This window comes from Filicampus tigris, chromosome 14, assembly GCF_054856515.1.
Source record: "Filicampus tigris isolate MCC_2025a chromosome 14, RoL_Ftig_1.0, whole genome shotgun sequence".
In the NCBI taxonomy this organism is placed as follows: domain Eukaryota; kingdom Metazoa; phylum Chordata; class Actinopteri; order Syngnathiformes; family Syngnathidae; genus Filicampus; species Filicampus tigris.
The window spans coordinates 11,890,819-11,913,109 of record NC_141230.1 but is presented as its reverse complement, the minus strand read 5'-3'; the positions used below and the strand labels follow the sequence as shown (position 1 = coordinate 11,913,109).

Below are 22,291 nucleotides of genomic sequence, written 5' to 3'. Positions count from 1 at the left end.
GTCGGTAGCGCTCATTGCATTTACTCAATCGCTGCCAGCTCTCGCAGTTTTCTGCTATTTATATGGCTGCCTGTAACTGGCAGTCAATGAGTTAAAAAAAAAAGAACAAAAAAACTCCTGCCTGTCATCCGTGAGAATTTAAATAAACTCCTCCCTATTATCCGTGTGAAATTTGGCACTTCATTGATATACAGTACAAGGCAACCAGTCATATCAGGTATGATCAACATTATGTGCTAATATTTCCCACGACGCTCAACTATGGCAGCTTGTTTAGCCCAAAAAGTCGCACGTAACTTGTATTTGTTTAAGATTGGCAGTGGTTTGTATTCAGACCTGAGTCTATTTGGAAGTGCACTGAGGCCTCCTCAAAAAAGTAAGTCTTGGTCCAGTTGTTTGATCTGCACCAAGATTTGTTTGTGTGTATTCACACCTGTATAAAAGGGCCGGACTAGCGTGGGACACGAAGCCTGGTCCATTTAACCCATATACAGTGTTCAGGTTTGTCTGACACGTTTTCAGTTTTTATCAAAAGAAAAATGACAAAAGGCATATCTGAAACCTTCCCCTGTCATAACACACAGTTATGGGATTTTTTTTAATTACATTTTATTGAAAAAAAAAATGAGTAGCACATTAATTCATAAATGTGATCTAACAAAGGTAAAGGCAAAGGGCAAATATTAACAATGTTTACTGTTCGTATGACTTCCATTTGGGATGTAGTAAACATCTGTTGAGTATTTTAATAGAAAATGTATTGTGTTGCTTTGAAAACCCAAAACACCAGTAGGTCCACCAGACCTATGAAGAGTGGCAGAGTAACAAAAATACGAACACTACACAATGGTTAAAGAGGGCTAAACAGCGCAGTGTTGTGAATGTACCCCTAAGAGGTCGAGAAATTCAAGCTACAACTCTTGATAATGCACAACTGTGGATTTTCTCCGGGTATTCCAAAAACATGCATGGTAAGTTGATTGGACTCTCTGAATTGCCCCTAGGTGTGATTGTGAGTGCGTATGTTTGTCTCTGTGTGCCCTGCGATTGGCTGGCAACCAATTCGGGGTGTCCCGCGCCTACTGCCCGAAGACAGCTGGGATAGGCTCCAGCACGCCCCGCGACCCTTGTGAGGAGAAGCGGTATCGATGATGGATGGATGGATGGATGGATAAACATTTTTGGGTTTTTGTTAACCAAATAATTCCAACAATATTTTTTCATTAGGTTGATGATGGCTTAAGTATTAATGCACATTTCAGTATTTTTTTTTTTTCCAATAATGAAAACACTGAATTGGAGAGTGTTTCTAAAATGTTTGACTGGTACTGTATGTGCCTTGCGATTAGCTGGCAATCGGACCACGGTGTTACCCGCCCCTCGCCCAACGTCAGATCACCTCTGACCCTAATGAGGACAAGCACTTTAGATAACGTGTGGATGAATGTTACTGTTAACCTACAATGCACAGTAGATACCGTGTGTACAGTAGCTCATCTACCTTTGGGGACCACGTGGTTCCTTAGGGACTTGCCCACCAGATTAAAAAATGATGTCTGGATGAGAACATAATCTGATTGAAGAGTCATTTGCCATTTTAACCATTGTCCTGTTTCTGTTTTGATCCGAATTACGATTTGCTCCCTTGTCTGGGTTCATGACGTGACACCGATGATAACCTGAAAAGGAAAAAACGTGACTTGTGGTGGTCCTGATGCACGAGAGGCCGCTAAATGTTGTCCGTGTAGCCTCCTTTTGTCATGAGGATCGACATACCTGAACCCAGACGGTAACACAATCTTAATCATCAATCTATCTATAAACGAGTTATGCGACATGACAAGATGCTGAGCCTCACAACTTTTGAACAGAAAGGTCACCACCCCCTGTGATGAAAAAGCGGGCCTCAGTGGGGCTTCAGGCTAGGAAACGGCTCGTCTTGAGTAATTTTACTTTGTAAATCGATAATAATCTCCACACTAATTATTTGTGTTTTTGCTTTTATTCGAGTTACTTCCGAAGTTTATACTGCTTGATTACAAGCCCTGACTAATAAAATCACTTGTACAAGAGCGTGAAATCCTTTGCTCCATTTGTTACAGAAGACGCTCTGTGTTTTTTGGGCCCGTTCAACATGAGACAATGAACAAAGCTTGGCCCTGAATGCCAGTAGTTTTCCATTAGGACAATATCATGCGGTTTCCTCTTGAGAGAGACACAAAACCAGGGAGAGAGGGAGGGCGGAGGTTAAAACGCGTAGGAGATGTGTTGTGCTGAGTGACCATGTGAATTCAGTCAAAATGAAAGTCAAAAGTCAAAGCAAGATATACAGTAATATTGCATGCTGGAATACAAGCACACCCTATCTTCCTGAGGGATATTAAACAGAAATGTAGTGTGACAATAGGGCATTGTTAACAATAGTATTTTTTTTTTTTTTTTACAAAGGTGTTATGACTTTTGAATCTCTCCGAAACGATGTGATCTACCTAAGTCAACATTTTGAAGAAAAAAAAAAAAACTCTTTAGGTTGTCCTCATATGAGCTCAAGTTCATGGCATCAAGCTGTAATTGTTGGTTGTTTCGACACATTTTACCTTGTATATATACGGAGAGTGATAAAAATGACCACAACGCAAATTTGTGGCCTTGATAAACTAATTTGTGGGCATAAAATAGGTATAACATGCATTGATAATACTAATTTGAAATATACAGTATGTATGGGTCACTTTCATTTCCATATAATTTGATCAATAACATACATTAAAGACACTTAAAAACAAAAAATCCTAATTAAGCAATTTTTTTTTATGATGTCTTGGTTTTATATGGGAAAATGATGAAACAGCCACGCCCAGTAAAGCCCTTTCTTCAAAAAAGGTATTGACGATTTAAAATTTTAAGCATTCATTTTAAATAATTTCAAGCATTCATTTTAAATAAAATTCTTATTGACAGAGCAGATGGCGATAGTCCGCTGAAACACTATATCTCAGAAATAACATCATCTATTTAACTGTTTGTTGTGTGAATGCAATATGGCCGCCTTATACTGGCACTTCAGCTCACAGATCCCTCTGGTGTATTGCAACTAAGATTGCGTTAGTTTTAATGGAAAAATCAATTGGCGAAAAACTCTACAAATACATAAATTAGTATCATGAAACTTCGTTTGGGACACATAATAGTAAAGACATTTTGGCATTAAAGGTTTGAAAAATATTACTTTTGAATATTTTTTTTCTTAGAAACAATTGTTAATGTATCAGTAATTACAACCACTCACAAAGACGTTGGTATCTATGTTAATTATGGATAGTCAAACTTACCTTTTAAATGTTAAACCCGCTTGCCATCATTTCTGATGAGTCAGAAATGAGTAAGTTACCAGTTAAATAGTCGGAATTGTCAAATCTTCATTCAAGAGTCAAGAGTTTCATGAGACTGGGCAGAACATTTCACTACAGAATGTCTTGATAGTCGTGAGATTTCATTGTACACGACACAGATTCAACACACCCCATGCCGGGAGGATTAACTCCATAAATTGGTTTCATGTGTTTTCATGGATTATTTCAATTTTGTCTGTTGGAAAGTTTTGTTTTGTTTTAAACATGAACAGTGGTGGACTAGCATCTCAGAATGGAATGAATGGATTATGTGCCATTTACAGGTTCCACTCTGTTTATTCTTCTTGTAATCATTAATTTTTTTAGAATACCGAATGAACCTAAACTTTGTAGTTGCCCTTCAACTGAAGTACACTTCTTGTATCAACTTCAGTGGATCCAAAACATTAGGAACATTTGCGCACTCTAATGCAGCAGGGATAACTCACCTTTTTTAAATTGTGAGTTACTTCTTGGGTACTGATCAATGACAAGGGCTACCAGTTGGATACACAGCTCTGAAAAAATAAAATTGCTCAAATTACACTGGTCAAGAGAAAACTACAATCAAAGATGGCTTTATGTCTCCTTAAATGTATTTTTGATGCTGATTTAAAAAAAAAAGTGCCCTTATGCTTTTTTTCTAGCACATTTTTTTGTTGTTGAGATTTTTCATTTTTTGGTTTTTAAGTTTAACCGATAAAAGCTTTCACAATACAGATTTTATTGTGTTGTAATTTTGATGAGGTTTCAGAAAAATTCCAGATGACGCTGGACATGACCATTTAATTAATCAATATTCCTAAATATATTACTATATTACATAATGTTATGAAAACCTGATGTGCGGCAGATTCTGAATCAGTGTAAAACAAAATTCATCTACAAAGGTTTACTTGCATCTTTGATTAAAAAGTTAGTAAAATGTGCTTAACAGATGTTATTATACAATTTCATTATTAATAATTATTTCTCATCATACGGTATCCGTTTATTATTGTGGTTATGGCTAACAGCTACTGTATGGACAGCTGCACTAAATCATACTGAGCGGTGTTTCTAATATTTTGCACCTCTCAACGTCTGCATGTCATGTTGTTAAGGCCATGATTTTAAGAATGATGCACAATGCAACATATCATCTGGTCATAGTCATAATAGGACAGGACTAGACTACACACTTCCTCAATGGAAATGAGGTGGAGGGTTTAAGGGGGGGTGGGGGTAGTGGTTTGAAATCATCTGCATCTGCTGCTATTTGTCTGAAACGTTTCAGAAAAAAAGGTGCATTAAAAACAAAAAACACATGATATACATATAAAGTGTTCTTTGTATTTCTGAGTAAGCACAGGCTACATTGAGTTAACTTGTTTTGCCGCAAGTCAATGTGGTGTTCTAATGAGTCACCATCGAAATGCCAGTACAGATCATGCTTCTTAAAATGTCACCTTACCACTTAGGATGAGAAATTTGTGGTATCAAATGTAAAAACGCAGAAGTACATAATCTTGAATAGATCAAGTGAGGTCATGAACTTGAGGCTTCTCGGTTGGATGCATTCTGGGTAAAGACGGGTGCAATCAGCCAATCCTCTTCTGCATTTGAAGTGATTAATAAAACCTCGGGAAGGCCTTATGTAATCCTTGTCAACAGAAACACAACAACTAAATATATCATTGGATGTCGGACATGACAACAAAATGAGTTATTTGCCTCTGGCGAAAGGCGTCTCTTACGGTTTGAATTTCAAGTTGTTCAAGGATATCTTCAAACAGTTGCTTGGACTTCTCATGACTTGCCGCTTTGTTGACCATGTGTTTTAAAACCTTTACTTAATTTGTATTAAACTTAGGTGGCACACATTTAAAGTCATTCATATTTCAAAAGTCGTCTTCCAATTTTTAAACTGTTCATGTTCAAACTATGTATGCATGTTACAAAGGTTTTCAATATCGTTTAAGGAAGAAAATCCATCTCATTCATTTCATAGGCCTATTACAATAGTGAAATTCAACATTGGTCATGATGGTGATATTTGCAGCGTTAAGCATTTTTAAGGTGATACTTTGTGTAAAAAAAATGAGTAGTACTGTATGGTACTTTTTGGGAGGGAGGGTTGTTTTTTTATGAACTCTTTTACAGGATGGCATAACCTCTCAAGGTTCACACCTCAGTTGCTTCGAATGTGATTGAATGTTCAACTACGCAGTCTACCATAGTCGTAACAATTATCCATCCATCCATCCATTATTGATACCGCTTCTCCTCACAAGGGTCGCGGGACGTGCTGGAGCCTATCCCAGCTGTCTTTGGGCAGTAGGCGGGGGACACCCTGAATTGGTTGCCAGCCAATCGCAGGGCACACAAAGACAAACATCCGCACTCACAATCACACCTAGGGGCAATCTAGAGAGTCCAATCAACCTACCATACATGTTTTTGGAATGTGGGAGGAAACCGGAGTACCCGGAGAAAACCCACGCAGGCACGGGGAGAACATGCAAACTCCACACAGGGAGGCCGGAGCCGGGATCGAACCCACGACCTCTGAACTGTGAGGTGGATGTGCTAACCAGTCGACCACCGTGCCGCACTCGTAACAATTAGTCAATTATTAATAACAATCCATTTTTTGTTTCCACAAAATTCTTTATTCAAAATCTCTTCAAACTCCATACAAATAATTGTTATTTTTATCTTCTTTCAAAAAAAAAGTTTAAAGCTCTTTCCCAGTGATCAGTCACAATCAATCTTCCATCATTCACGCTTGACATTGATAAACAGTTGCGCTGTCACATTTAGCACAATTTTGAATTAAAAAAAAAAAATTTAACTCTGTTACGCAATACAATTACATCATGTTTTTTTTCTTTGTTGGTTATCTACAGACAATGGACCTTGTTTAATGAAACCCAATGCAACAGTGAACTTCTGTTAAGATGCAGCTAACTAAAAAGCTACGACACAACAAAGATTTATCAGATGGCTTTAATGACACGGCATACAAGTTCGTGTAAAACAGTTTTTGTCTATTGTTTGACTTTTTATTCCCCAGTCTTGAAACTCACACTAAGACACATTTGGTAAAAGGTACAAAATTTGCACTTAAAAAACAACAAACCATCATTTAGCAGTGCAGTGTGAACACTAGTGTTGTTCCGATACCACTTTTTGGCTCCGATACCGATTCCGCTACCTGGCTGTGCAGTATCGCTCGATGCCGATATTGTACTGATACCTCGCCGTTTGAAAAAAATCCAAAATGAGCGCAATTTTTTGGGGTAATTCTAAAGAATTGCACACTCACTTGGATGTAAAATTATTCATTTAAATCATCACTTGCGAAGTATCTGTAGTAACATATACACACCAAATACATATGTTGAATATGCCTGTTTTCATAGCTCTTCGTGCTTGTGAGAGTGAGACATGGGATACATACTGTATTCACATGAATGTACATTTGTAATAAAGCAAGGTGCAGCATTTGTACTTCTAAAATTTATTCAGTGATTCCAACCGACCCCCCAATGCGTGATGTCACATTTCTATGCTGCCAGAGTGGCAGGCGGTCGAGTGAGTGAGATGACAGAAGTCCGTTATGTGTTTCTAAAAATGGTTAACGCCTGTGCTGTTTATGGTTGTTCTAATCGGTCAACTAGAGATTTTATTTTGTGATACCGGCAGTGATTCAAATGAACCGGAGGCAAAAACGAAGTTGTTTGAAAGCAGACGCTCACAATGGCTGTCAAATCATCAACGTGACCACTTAACACCATCACAACATACAAGGTTATGATCTGATGACTTTATATCAGTTATTGTTTTCTTTTGACTTTTCATTCAAGATTTAGTTTGCACTGCTGTTCAACATTAATCTGTTATTTATATAGCTATACACATTTCATATACGTTGATGGAACATTATAGAACATTTTGCTGAACGATGTGTTGTAAACAAACTCGTCTCTTTGTTAGCAGTTAGCAAGCTAGGGCGAGCTCGAAAAGCTTCGACGGGTCATAAAGACGGGTTTATCTGGACACAAACCATTTCATGAAAGACGTTTTACAGCATTAAACTAGTGATCGATGTACTGTGTCAAACAAAAGCAACATACTTTGCTACGAGACAAAGATCCAGCCGACATGCCCCCAAATTAATTGCAGGCTCTTGATAGCATCAAAGTCCCCCCAAGCAACTGGCTCCAATGTGGCCATGTATGTCCTTATAGCCACCTTTTTCACCAAACTAGACATTAGTAGACCGATGACCAATAACGCTAATAATGGATAAGGCTTCTCTTCGTATTTTCCTTCCGCATGTGGCTCTCAAATATGCGCGCTGCGTTCGAATAATGATATCAGTATCGATAACCGGCATCGGTGTTTTATTTGTTAGTACAGTACCGGCCGATCCGATACCAACGTTTTAATGCGGTATCGGGATATCGGTATCGGAGCAACACTAGTGAACACACAGACGCAGTAAATACACTTGAGAACGGTATTTGATGGAAACAACCAGAAAGTAAGCCTTTTTAATAAAATGCAACAGACTTAACGCACTTTTTGAATGTAACGAGATATGCATTAAACATAGATGGATTGAGAATCATGTGGGTTTTTTTTTGTTTTGTTATTATGCTATAGTGCATAAAAAGCTTTTTGTCTTGCTCTTCAAATTTAACATCAAAAACAACTGCAAATAACACATTTTAACAACACACACGATAAGTACCATACTAAACAATGTCTCAATTTTGTGCTTTTATATTAATATGGGATGTCATCAAAAGATGTTTAATAATCTGGTGTTCACCAGTAGAAAGGCAAATCTTTATACAATTAAATGAAAAAAAAAAAAAAGTAATAATGGTCCCCCATACAGAAGAGAGACTTGGTTAGGATTTAATTAAGTATGCTAATTGTAATATCCAGGCCAAAAGTAGATTAAGAGTCACACCTCTAATTTAAAATCTAAGCAGCATGAGCTTTAGAACACAACTTTTGTGTTCTACAATCTTAAATAAACTCGTAATACAAAACACATGAATGCTACAGTAGCAACTTAGCTTACAGTGACAGTCAACAAGAAAGAAAAATTAAATACAGAACTTTTCACAATACCAAAAACAAGTGCATATGTCAAATAAGGCCAATATTAAAATTCACTTGGAGTAAAACGATCCTCCGTATCCGAGTAGATATCCAGAGTGCAGGATTAACAACAAGTGCTGTACAAAATGGAGAGGCAAGTGCCAGATAGGCTTCAAAAAGTCTTGAAAATGAGTACATTTTGTTGGTGGGGAAGCTTTGATCATCATTCCCCCAAAAAATGATTAGAATAAGCTTAGACCCCTGTTAGAGAGCTACAAAAGACAACTGTAAATATTACAGACAGAGCTTCTCAAAGATTTATAAATTTGTAACAGGTCCCCTGCAACGGCGACGTCCACCTTGGTAAAAGCCGCCCCACCCCCACTTCACCAGTCAGTACCAGTTAGTTGATTGCAAGGGTTGACTACAGCGAGAAAATGACAAACATGAGGATGCCCACGGAGCAGACAAAGAACAGGCCAAGATTGAGGAGAAATTTGACTCGCGGGGACTCATGGAGCATCTCCGCGATCACCCTCGCATTGTCCTGGGGCGTTTTAGGCTGAGCGTCCTGCGATGGCTCCTTGAAGCCGCAAAACCAATCCAACGCGCGAATACAGCGGCTGGCCGCGTGGCGTTCTCCCTCATCCAGTTTGCCGAACCTGTCGGCGGGGGTGGTGGCGGGGGACGGCTCCGCGCTGGGGGTGGCCGGGTCGTGGTCGGTGGACGGGACCAGGAGTTTGATATCGGCGCCGTCCAGACACCTCTCCTTTCTGACATCCGGGGGCAAACCTTTGTGCAAGCTTGCGTCGCCATTGCAGTGGCTCTTCTCAGTCAGCCTGTACATTTGCTCCCTGTCCTTTTTGCTGTCAGGCAACTTTTCGACATGACGGAGTCCCCACACCGTCGTGGTGCGAATCTGATCTTCATCCGGTGGAGATGTGAGAAGACTGACCACGACGGCCACAAAGCCCGAGAGCCAGAACAGACCGGCTGCCACATACATGTAGTGGACGTGGACGATGAAACCAGGTCGGGTGTCGGGTTGGTCGCAACGAGGCTGACGGTACATAAACGCCAGCACCAGTCGGATGGTACCCAGAACGAAACCTGTCATGCCTCCGCAGAACGCCCCTTTCTCGTTACACCGCTTCCAGAACACGCCCAGCAGGAAGAGGGCGGCGATGGGTGGGGTGAGGTAGCCGGCCACCTCCTGGATGTAAAGGTAGGTCTGGCCGCCTTGCATCTCGATGATGACGGGAACCCAGGCGATACTGATGGCCACCATGACCACCACAAAAAGGCGGCCCACGATGAGCAGCTCACGCTGGGACGCCTTCTTTCGAGCGGTTTGGTAGATGTCCAGGGTGAAGATGGTGCTGGCGCTGTTGAAGATGGAATCGAGATCACTCATCAGGGCGGCGATCATGACCGCCATCATCAGGCCGCGGAGTCCCACGGGCATCACGGCCATGACCAGGCGGGGGTAAGCGATGTTGGAGCAGCCCGCCTGAGAGCCGCACACATCCATGCAGTGCTCGGGCCCGATGCAGGCGATCTCGTCGGCAAACAAGATGCGGGAGATCATGCCCGGGATGACGATTACAAACATGGGAAGGATCTTAAGGATTCCTGCCATGAGTGTGGAGCATTTAGCGTGAGCAATGTTCTTTGCCGCGAGTACTCGCTGAACTATGACCTGGTCAGCACACCAGTACCAAATGGAGGCGGTGGTTTGGCCGAGAATGAAGCCCGGCCACGGAATGTCTTCATCCAAGGGGCCACGGAGGATGCGAAGGGAGTCGGGTTTGGGATGGATATGGCAGGAGGGAGAATAGGAATAGTTCCCAGTGGCCAAGATGGCGGTAACATTGGGGACAGCTTCCATGTATTTCGTTCTGACACCTTCTAGCCCACCCACTTTCACAAGGCTGATAATGGTTAATGTTAAAGCTCCTCCGATCATCAACACGGCCTGGAGGGCATCTGTGTACAGCACGGCCACCAGCCCACCGGTGACAGTGAGGAGGGCGGTCATGCTAATGAGCAGGACTATAGACAGGTAAAGGTTCCACCCGAGGGACTCCTGGATGAAGAGAGCGCCGGCGTACAAGTCCACAGACAGCTTGGTGAAAATGTAGAGGAGAATCGACAGGAAAGCAAAGTAGACCTTGAGCCGAGTGCCCCCATAGCGTTTGGACAGGTATTCGGGCATGGTGAACACTCCCGAGTGGATGTACACAGGAATGAACACCCAGCCAAGCAGCTGCAGAAGCAGAAGGGCGTTGAATTCCCAAGCTCCCACAGCAAAGCCGCCCGCGGCTCCCGACCCGGCCAGTCCGATGAAATGTTCGCTGCCGATATTACTCACAAAGAGTGAGGCGCCGATCACTATCCACGTCATGGAACGTCCGGCTAGGAAGTACCCGCTCACAGTGCTGCGGTTGGCTTTCCACATGGCCAAAAATCCGATGACAAGAACTAGGACGAAGTAGAGCGCAACCACAGCGATGTCGGCCGCTTCCATTCCAGGCCCCATTTTTACAGATTACGTCAAAATAAAAATTTACTGACAGAAATGGAATCGGTGTCAGATATTTAACACCCAAAAGAAGAAAAGAAAAAAGAAAAAAACTGCAGAAATGCCCTGCTTTGGTTTGCTGTCTGGATGGAAGCCACGTTCTGGTCTAATTCGCTAACTGTGCTTCGGATGAGGTTATTCACCAGCACTCAGGATGTCCAACTTTTAGAGGAAGCTGCGGGGCCTCTGGTCTAGAAATGTCTAGAGTTTTTGTTCCTGCAAGACAGCAAAGGCAAAGAAAAACACCTCATTAGAGATTATATTTCAGATGGAAATCTTATGGACAAAACGTTTACAAGCCATGAACATGAAATAGGCTTCCGCATTTTAGCATCCAAAACAAATAAGACAAATAAGGCAACCAACAACATGGCAGGTGCACATTCTCTCAAAAGTGGCGCTAGGTTGAGAAGTAAACATAAGGTTAACATTTACATTGGTTTAGCTTTGCAGTTTAATCTTTTTGGCAAAAAAAGAACAGATTAAGCACGGCCACTGTAAACTTGTAAAGAAGCTTAACATTATGCAAGCAATCAAGGAGTCAAAATAGGAATGCAAATATGCAGCGGTAGTTGAATGGACTAATGTGAGGGCAAACTTGCATGTTGAAAAATCTCAAAATTCAGTTACAAGTTTGCTTGCATGCAATGTAAAAGGGATGAAACCTCAAAAATCTCCAGAAAATTACATGACACTTTTGGTTTTCCCATGTCACAACACAGGTGGATCTGTTCTTGACATTCTAATCAAGTTGTAAACTTGCCGTACTGATCAGCGTCTTTAAAACCATCCATCCATTATCTATACCGCTTATCCTCCCTCACAAGGGTCGCGGGGCGTGCTGGAGCCTATCCCAGCTGTCTTTAGGCAGTAGGCGGGGGACACTCTGAATTAGTTGCCAGCCAATCGCAGGGCACACAAAGACAAACATCCGCACTCACAAACACACCTAGGGGCAATTTAGAGAGTCCAATCAACTTACCATGCATGTTCTTTGGAATGTGGGAGGAAACCGGAGTACCCGGAGAAAACATACGCAGGCACGGGGAGAACATGCAAACTCCACACAGGGAGGCCGGGGCCGGGATCGAACCCACGACCTCTGAACTGTGAGGCGGACGTGCTAACCAGTCGGCCAACAGTGATGTCATGGCCACTCTGTTTTAGTAGCTTTGTGCCATTCTCACTAAAAAAGACGCTTTTGTTGTCCTCTTAGCCTTTCATCAATTGCTTCTGTCCATGAACGTATCGGAGCTATGATCTATATGTAATGTGTGGCAATGTGATTTTAAATAACATCAATTTAAGGTTTGGAAAAAAACATTAATATATTTTCTATGAAAAACAGGGATACATTTGTAAAAAAAAATCCTGGATAAAAAGAAACAAAAAAAATTAAATATATATAAATATAAATAATATATAAATAGTTGAAAAAATTTACAAAATAAAAAATCTGCGGGTGCAGAACCGCAAGTATGTGGGGTCAACTGTATTGGATATTAAATTTCAATACATTAGTACCGTATTGGCCCGAATATAAGATGACCCCCTCTTTTTCAAGACTCAAGTTTGAAAAAAGTTTTTTTGAACACCAAATTAATTTTTAGACAGAAAATAATTATAGTACATCTGAAACAAATGATTATAACAATATATTTGAGAGAAAGGGCATGTTATTTTGCCTCATTCAAATCTGAATACCTCAACATTTAAATATGTAAACTAAAGTGCAATCACAGCAATCACATTCGTAAATGAATGGCTTTTGGTTTTTGAAATGTAAATAAACCAATTTATTGTGATCAAACAACAAACTTGCAATAACTGTATTAACCATCAAAGTGAAGTCTAACTAACTAGTCTTGAAACAAAATCTGAATAAGGAAAAACATTGCAATAAAATAATGCAAACTGGTTTAACTTGAGAGTAGCTGAGATCTATCATGACAGAACATTACTCCTCACAAACAATTATCTGCCTCGCTGTGCTCAGTGTCGCTGTCCTTAATCCCATCCTCTGGCTCCTCCCATAGCACGTCATCCTCACGTGACAGGAGTTGCTTTGGCCTGTGGAGTCAAGTTCAGCATTCGCTTCAATGATATCTGGCGCCATCAAGCGTCGTGAATGGGTATAATTTCTAGACCCCTAACATAAGACTACCCCCACTTTTTCAGTCTAATTTCAATGCAAAAAACACCGTCTTATATACGGGCCAATACGGGTATTTAATTTTTAGGACTTTGCTTTTAAAAATTCACAAAGGTACAATTTTTTATTTAACTTTTGGGTGAAATACATTTTAATTGAATAATTCAAGTACAGTTTTCTTTTTTTAATTTTCCTATATTCACGCATGGTGTTAAGATTCAAACTGTGCAGACTGTTAGAGTGGCTTACAATAATACTAAATGTACGTTTTAGGAATAAAATTTCTCATCGTTTTTGGTGAACACTTCGCTGTTAAAAGTGGAAATCAACCCAAATATATTTTTTTCAAGAATATGTTCCCAGCAAGTCCACTAGTTGAAAAACGGCATTCTGATTAATATTGCGTTGGTGAAATATGAGTTAAGCAGCAAAATGCAACCCTAGGTGCGGCAATTTTGTCACTTCTGTTGACTGAAAATGACATCACAACTGCTCAGGGCTCACGTAATGACCAATCACGGCTCAGCTTCAGAAAACAGGTCAGCCGTGATTGGTCGTTACCTGAGCCCTGGGCAGTTGTGATGTCATTTTCAGTCGACTGCAGTGACAAAATGGCCGCACGCAGAGATGGCTAAAAAGGGGTGGATTAACTCTTATTCCACAAACGCAATATTTATCAGAATGCCTTGTTTCAACTAGTGGGCTTGCATAGAACATATTCTTGCAAAAAATAGGTTTGGGTTGACTTGCTATGTTGGTCGTGATGGTGGAGAGACAAGTATATTTTTTTAGGTGGTACAGTACTTGGTGTAAAAAATTTGACAACAACACAATTAGAGCAATGACGCTTAAAAAAAATAATCAGTAGGATGTTGTACAACACAATGCACATACAATTAAATAAAATCAGTTGAATGAGTATGAATCAGACAATTTTAAGCTTCCATGAAGAAGATTTTGTATTAACAAATTAATTTTCATTCAAATTATGGACTTATATGGTATTTGGTAGGATATTTTTTAATCATGGACTTGAATATTCTGAAAAACAATTTATGTTACAATATTGAAAAAAAAATTTCAAATTAATGTTCATTTATACGAAGATATCATGTGGTTAAAAATAAATAAAGCATTCACTTGAATTAGCTAAATTGTGCTAAGCTCCCATGACAGGTGGTGAGTGTTTACGTTTAGAACACAAAAAGCCAGTTTTCGCTGAAAATTAGTATGACTGAACAAAAAACGATGCTCTTGAATTGTTGACTACCTTAAAATAACTTATTTTGTGTTACTTTTTAGTTACAGAAGCCTGTAATTTGGGGAATTTAGTAGGATTTCATTCGAAATGTCATGCACTCAGGCATTTTTTTTTAACAGCTGAATGTTTTTGTATTGGTGAAAGTTTAAAAAAAAATATTGGTCCACTTGGAAATCATGTCCAAATACAGGGGTGTTAAGATTAAATTCATGCTTAGTCTGCCATGTCTCTGAAAACAGCCCAGCTTGAACAAGTTTGTACGGTTTACAACTAAATTATCTCTGGCGCTAATATCCAGAGAAAAACTTATTGACTTAAGTACAGCTGACTAATGTATTAATATTACTCTTATCTTTTAGCGACTGTGGATGCACAAAGTCTGGCGTATCCGACAACTAACTCCCCGCAGGACCGACGAAACTGGAGATGGGCCAGGTATTATTGTTTTTCTGCTGCAATAAGACACCAAAACCAGTGTGCACAAAGCTGACAGAAGTCGATGAACTAAGCCCTGAGGATTAGACCTACTGGTATAACAACGCATATGCCCACACTTTATTCTCTAATGACGACTAACCCTCCACACGCCCTCGTTGGCTACCTACCTGCATAATAAAGCTGACACATGCAGAATGCCTTGCAAGGTTGCAAGGCAACTGGGATGGGAAAACGCTCCTATAATTCACTGTGCAAAGTGACCGACTGACTTAGTAATGTATATAATGGTAAGGTATATTAGACTGTAAGAGGGTTTCACAAACTTTTTAAACTCCAAATTAAGAATTTTGGCCCCTAAAATGTATCATGCATTACCGTAACATTTACATGCATGACCAGCCACATGACCAGCCAACAAAAGAAAAAGATGCAATACAAGAGCTGTATCAAATCTTCTTCTAGTAATAATGTTCAGTTTTGATTGATGTTGTCAGGGTGTTATGAATTTAACAATGTTTCTTATTGTGGTTGTTGGTTGGAACTACTACTTTGTTGTGACTGTTCGTGCATGCTGTACAGTACATAGTTATCAGATTTACATCCATATGTATGCATTTCCTACAGCAACTCACATGACGGGGTTGGAGACTTTCCCAGCAGAATTTGGGGGGCGAGAGACATGGTACATGCCAATCGCAGGACACATTCACACCCATGGGCAATTCAGAGTCTTCAATGAATCTTAAATGCATGTTTTGGGGATGCATGTTTACATGCAAAAAGAGTGATGAATATTTTTTGGAGTGGCACGCTAACTCAATAAAAAGTTACTTGTGTTGTGACCCATTTTGACCTTAGGTTGGGAACCTCTGTAGTAGAAGAGGAGAATGTTGAGTCACTCATATATACAGTATATATGTATGTATATTAGGGATGCTCCGATCGATCACCATTCGTGATCGGACAATTTTTGTGAACAATGACCTGATCTGAACTTTTCATCAAAGGATATTATTGCCGATCAAAAAGTCTGATCACTCGCAGCTCTTGCTTCAGAGTCTACAGCCATGAGAGGCTAGCCTGTGTGCAGTGTTACATCACCGCCCCCTGATGCAGTGCTGTCACAGTGCAGTATAAGTGACACTAGTGCCACACGGAGATGGATTGTGGGTCATATTTTTATAATGTATAGATAATCCATGTGATTGGAATTGGTATATAAATTATTTGACTTGATTGGCTATTAGCCCTTAAAGGGGAAGTCAACGCAAACATTTTTTTCAAGAATATGTTCTATGCAAGCCCACTAGTTGAAACAGGGCATTCTGATAAATATTGCGTTTGTGGAATAAGTGTTAATCCACTAGTTTTTAGCCGTTTCTGGGGGCGGCCACTTTGTCTTCTGTTGACTGAAAATGACACCACAACTGCTCACAATGACCAATCACGGCTAGATTCAGAAAACAGGTCAGCCGTGATTGGTCGAAAACGAGTGCATTTCGTTGCTTAATTTATATTTCGCAAACACAAAAAAATTAATCAGAATGCCGTGTTTCAGATAGTGGGCCTGCTGGGAACGTATTCTTGAAAAAAATACGTTTGGGTTGACTTCTGCTTTCAGGTTGGGAACCTGTTTTGTACAATTCCCATTTTCTACAACAGTCACTTGCATCTAGACATTAAAGCTATTTTGATGTCACAGGAAGCCAAGAGTTAAAATGTGAAACTTTATAACTGTTAAAACTAAACAAAGTGACTATGGGTAAATACTAAACAGGCTCCTTTATGCATGTGTGTTTGAAATTATTTTTTCGGACCCAATAAAAGTGACTTGCAAGCTATTTTGGTTCCGGGCCCCTGAGGTTGGGAACCTGCGTAGTAGAAGGTGAGAAATTTCTAGAACAAAAATACTCGCGTGGCTCCTGCGTACCTCACGAGTCTCCGTATCTCTACATAAAACGTTCGTCAATAACAATTTTTAAGCTAATAAATACAAATGTTTGGTTTAAAAAATAATGGGGGGGGAAAGTACTGAATTTAGGACGTTTAACAAGACACATGAAGCCACCTCGAAACAGGAAATGACAGTTTTACATTACGCGCGAATATAAATTTTTCAACACACTTCTTGGAGAAAAAAAATATCTTCAATATATACATCAATAGATACATATACACAAAGTATAAATAAAAGTAGTGGACATGCTGATACTGATGAGCGCAACAACATGTACCTTTCAAGCTAGCGTCAGGATGCTAAAGAGGCAACACACCCCCAAGAGGAGATGAGGATGGACAAGTCAACAGCAAGGTGAGGAGGAGGAGAAGCCCCGATTGTCTCGTAGCTTCGCCCTGTTGGAAGTAGTCCCTCTGTGTCTCTGTAGATGTGTTGCTTTCTGCATCACGTGCTTGTCTTGTCCAAGTCGGAGCGCCTCGCAGCCTCTCCTGCTTATAGCAAGCGGACGTATTTCTAACGCCACGCCCCACACGTGTGGCTCACCCGTGACGCGTCAGGCTGTAAAACCAACAACACGCAAAAAAAAAATAATAATAATAAAATAAAATCCCCAAAATAATGATACAAGAACACTTGCTTAACACTTTTTGGAGCAACTTGGCAAGTGTATTTTCTTCCCCCAAGACACACCCCTGAATGTATCTCTCACTTTTTTAAACATAGGTGAGCGCAATAAATAAATAAATCGAACTAAAGGCAGCGTAAAATAAATATACCACGACCATAATTTATTCCAGGAATTTTCGTGAAATTTCACTTGGATCAAATCATAGAAAGTATCAGAACTCCCCATGCAACTGACTGGTAAGAAAATGTGTAATCTGATTAGAAGGTGGCACATAGGATCAATGATGGAGAACATTCTAGATTTAATACTACATTTATTACTAGACATTATGAGTACAGGCTTACAGGTTGGCCGAATAGTGGCCTAGCTGGTGCAGTGTTTCCCAACCTTTGACAAATTTTGAGAAATTTGATAACTTCCAGCAGCACATTGACGATAGACCATCAAACCATTGGCCTAGTGGTTAGCATGTCTTCTGCACAGTTCTGAGATTGAGGAGTTCAAAGCCCTGCCTTCCTGTGTGGAATTGCATGTCCTCCCTTTGTGCAGATATTCGGTCTTCTTCCCACATTGTTTAAAAAAAACACACATTAAAAATAATGCACATTTCCGCAATCAAAGACTCAATTGTCCAGATGTGTGAGTGTGAATGTTTATTTAGCTATACCTGACAACCATTCCATGGTGTATCCCACCTCTTGCCAAAAAAGGGATAGACTCGTATTTATCTCCAACCATGACGAGAACAAGCACTACAGAAAATGTATGTTTGCAGTATACTGGCTTACCTGTTTATATGTTCTTGTTTCTCAAATTGCATGGTTGGTTGATCCCACATGCGCCACAGATTTCTCATGCATCGATTAAAACAACCAAACAAAGAAACAAACAGAAAATGTTTTCTTTTATTGTATTGTTTGCAATTTGATTCTTGTAAGAACTCCCTGTAAAGTTTAATTATTGATGGATTTATCAAAACAAATACTGGATAATTGCAATAATAAATAGGTCTTTAAAAAGCAACTTTTAGCATGGAAGCAAAAAGACATCAATGTACCAGGTTGAAACATACCATTCATATTGTCCCCAAACTGACAAATACCAAAATTATTGAGTCATCATTGTATAAGGTTGCTACATTACTCTGCCTTGTGGAAAATACCACTATTTGCGCAGTAACATTTTAATAACAAGCTCATACATTCAATCATAGTGCATGTGATAAAGAGACATGTGACTATCTTCATGACATAGTCATCTAATCATTTTTTTAAATGCTGTGTCAGTGGGCTATAACAAGGCCAGCAGAACGGTTGACTTTCATCAAAACATCCTGCAACGGCAGACAAGTATCTGCATATTACAGGGGAGGGAAGCCGAGTAAATTTCCACTCGCCCTTCTGGTCAGATACGTTGTAAATTTCCATTTCGAAGAAAACCACGTTTCCCAGATAGCCTTGCGCGACGGTGACGTGTATGTATACGCCCGTGGCGTCGCGCAACCACCGAAGGAGTATCCAACCATCCCCTTAGAAATGTAGGAAGTACTCACGCAAAATGTACACGTTATGACACACTCCTCGAAACAAATAAAACGTTGCAAAGTTTCATTCATGATATCGTTGAACGTATTTAATACCGCCAGCGACTGGTGGAAGTTCCTTTGCGCTGTAAAATATTGACAGATCTATCAATTGTATATATGTCATTTTATTATTATTTTTTATTATTAGTCTTTTTCACAACGTGCAACGAGAGGGAATAAAACCTCGTGTATGCTATATGGCATAAGAGAGCTGTTATATATTTTAATTACAAACATTTGATATATTTAGGTATTTATGGTTGTTATACTGTATTGCCAAAAGTCAACTAAGGGCTCCAGCACACCGGCACCCCTCCTGAATATAAGTGGCTCATGGATGGATGGATTATGATTGTATTATTTTAATTATTGTCTTGTCTTTTATGTACAGCACTTTGTAACATCTACAATTGCTGTTAAATTGCAATATGAATAGAGCGGAGTTTTAACTACATTATTACATGACCTTTGAATTATGAAAGGCATTTAAACTGTTTTTAAAATGCAAAAAGTAAACACAATGTTACTCTGATAGCACACCTGGGATCGAACAAACGGCATTATTAAACCAGCGAAAAAGCAAGGTATGCTTTTACAGTGCAGACAATTTCATAAAATGTTTCTAAGAAAAAGATGTAAACCTTCAAAATTGTTTTGAAATGAATAGCTAAATGAGAATATCCTTTGTACTGTAATCACACAACAAATCAATTGTATTCATTGTTAACTATACTATTTATCATATTCATCCAAAATAGTTATACATATGATTTATAATATTTTTTAATTGTCCTTTCCAAGATGACTTAGCAGCGGTGGGGCAGCGCCCTAATGCCCTTTATTGACCAGCTGGCACTGTTTTTTTACACAACTGGCAAAATAGCTTGGTTTCATTGGAAGGAATGACGAATGAATTAGTTTGGTGTAGCAGGATTGCCAAGTCTGCCGTACATCTCTGAGGTTGTGGTACTTGGAGAGCAAGGTGGTACTTGGTTTGTAAATGGTTTGCGTGCCAATCCTCTAAATCACATGTGCCAAAATTCAAAGCCCGAGGGCCAGATTTGGCCCGCCACATTATTTTTGGGCCTCTGAAGCAAATAAAGTGGGTTTATCTCATTTCATATGCATTTCATGCTAAATGGATTTGTTATTTTGGCAGAAAATCAGCACCAAAATTAGTTGGATTTGTTATTTTGGCAGAAAATCAGCACCAAAATTAGTTGAACAATAGTTATTCTAGTAAATATAATTACTGTGTATTAATAACTGTATAATTAAATATACTAAAGCAAGAAACCTCTACACTACACTACAATATAGCAGCTAATAGTCAATATTTATCTATATGACAAAAATATCAATTTTTCCGATCTCCTAATAACAAGTTTAAATAAAATACATCATACCTGCCAGAGATGCTGATGTAGATCTCCTTTCTTTGCTCCTGCCTGTCTGTGGAAGCTAGCTGCAGTGCTCATACATGTTGCTATGAAAGTGTCCGCCCCACTCCTTCCACACAAAAAAAATCATTTTTCAGATTGAAACAAGCTAGCCAGCTGTTGTTTAACCTACACTGTAAAGAAATTCAGTGTAAAATAACAGTAAATTATTGGTAGCAGGGACACCAGTCATTTACTGTTATTTTACAAGGCACCTACTGTAATTTATTCTGACAGTGTAGGACTGTATTTTGAATTACAGTAAATTACCATAGGATAACAGTGGACGGTGTGGTAATTTTACACCGAAACAATTATTCTAACAGTATACTACTGTATTGTGAATTACAGTACATGGCAGTAGGATAACCATGTTATGGTATTTTCAGAGTACATGCCAGTTAAGATATTTAAAGCGGAAAACAATCCAAACATATTTTTTTCAAGAATATGTTCCCAGCAGGCCCACTAGTTGAAACACGGCATTCTGATTAATATTGCGTTTGTGGAATATGAGTTAAGCAGCAAAATCCAGCCCTTTTTAGCCATCTCAGGGGGCGGCTATTTTGTTACTCCTGTCAATTGGAAATTACATCACAACTACTCAGAGCTCAAGTAACAACCAATCACGGCTGAGCTTCAGAAAACAGGTCAGCCATGATTGGTCGTTACCTGAGCCCTGAGTAGTTGTGATGTCATTTTCAGTCAGACAGAAGTGACAAGATGGCTGACCCCAGAGATAGCTAAAGACGAGTGGATTAACTCTTATTACACAAACGCAATATTCATCACAATGCCTTGTTTCAACTATAGCGGGATTGCATAGAACATATTCTTCTTGTTTGGGTTGATTTTCCCTTTAATAATAATAATAATAATACATCAAATATATATGCCGCTTTTCTGTAACACACGCAAAGCCCTTCACAATACATATATATTCATGTAACTGCATATGTATGTAGCCTCAGCTGCCCAGGGGTCGGCTGACAGAAGTGTGGTTGCCAGTATGTTTCTACGGTCCCCTCCGACCACCACCAAACATTCACACTCAGCTGCACGGGAGCCAAGGTGGGTGAAGTGTCTTGCCCAAGGACATGCCCAGCATATGACTCGCACAGAAGAGGATTTGAACAGCGGGCCCTTTGGTTCCTGGACAACCCGCTCTACCTCCTGAGCTACGGCCGCCCTGTATTTTCATGTTTCTTTACATACAGTACCTCCTTGAGCTTCAAACTCAACCATATAAACGCAGTGCGATCACAATACCCATGCTTACTATCAATGCAAGGCGGTTAATCAATAAATGAAATGCGGTCAAGCGGTGGAGATTGGCATGTGGTGCCTATCCCCACCACTTGAAGGAAAATACTATTTTATCCTGTTCAATTACAGTATGTTATTCTGAACCAAGCATTAATGTCACTATCTGACTGAGTGGTGAACATTTGCGAGCGTTTGCGAAAGTTGTGTTCTCGGCAGAGCTCATTCAAGGTCGCAAACATTCGCCAGGCGAACGTCACACATTCGCCTGTACTTTTTTTTTTTTTTTGAAAGGGAATTTTTTAACTGTTCAAAATGACCTTTCAAAAAAACAAAACACTAAGACCGTTGGCGAACATTTGCGACCTTTACTACTTGAACGAAGCCTGACATGAACGCGCATTTTGCTACCTTAGCCATTGTGCAGTAGAATGGATGGCCAGTCTCCAGGTAAATATGCGGACACCAAAGCTAAATTCATCACTATTTCACTGTGAT

General features: G+C 39.8%; 1 protein-coding gene across 1 annotated transcript; it reads right to left on the bottom strand.

Annotated features, from left to right (window-relative positions):
• Nucleotides 1-6,020: 6,020 nt before the first annotated feature.
• On the bottom strand, nucleotides 6,021-17,447 carry slc5a3b (solute carrier family 5 member 3b). The gene is made up of 2 exons (XM_086051613.1): nucleotides 17,156-17,447; nucleotides 6,021-11,286 (listed from the first exon to the last, which is right to left on the bottom strand). Exon 2 carries the CDS (start codon nucleotides 11,026-11,028, stop codon nucleotides 8,914-8,916), a length of 2,115 nt encoding a protein of 704 aa, XP_085907739.1. The 5' UTR covers nucleotides 11,029-11,286; nucleotides 17,156-17,447; the 3' UTR covers nucleotides 6,021-8,913.
• Between the last annotated feature and the right edge of the window lie 4,844 nt (nucleotides 17,448-22,291).

Excerpts from the sequence above, each read along its gene's own strand:
- slc5a3b (XM_086051613.1), bottom strand. The coding sequence starts at position 11,028 with ATGGGGCCTGGAATGGAAGCGGCCGACATCGCTGTGGTTGCGCTCTAC.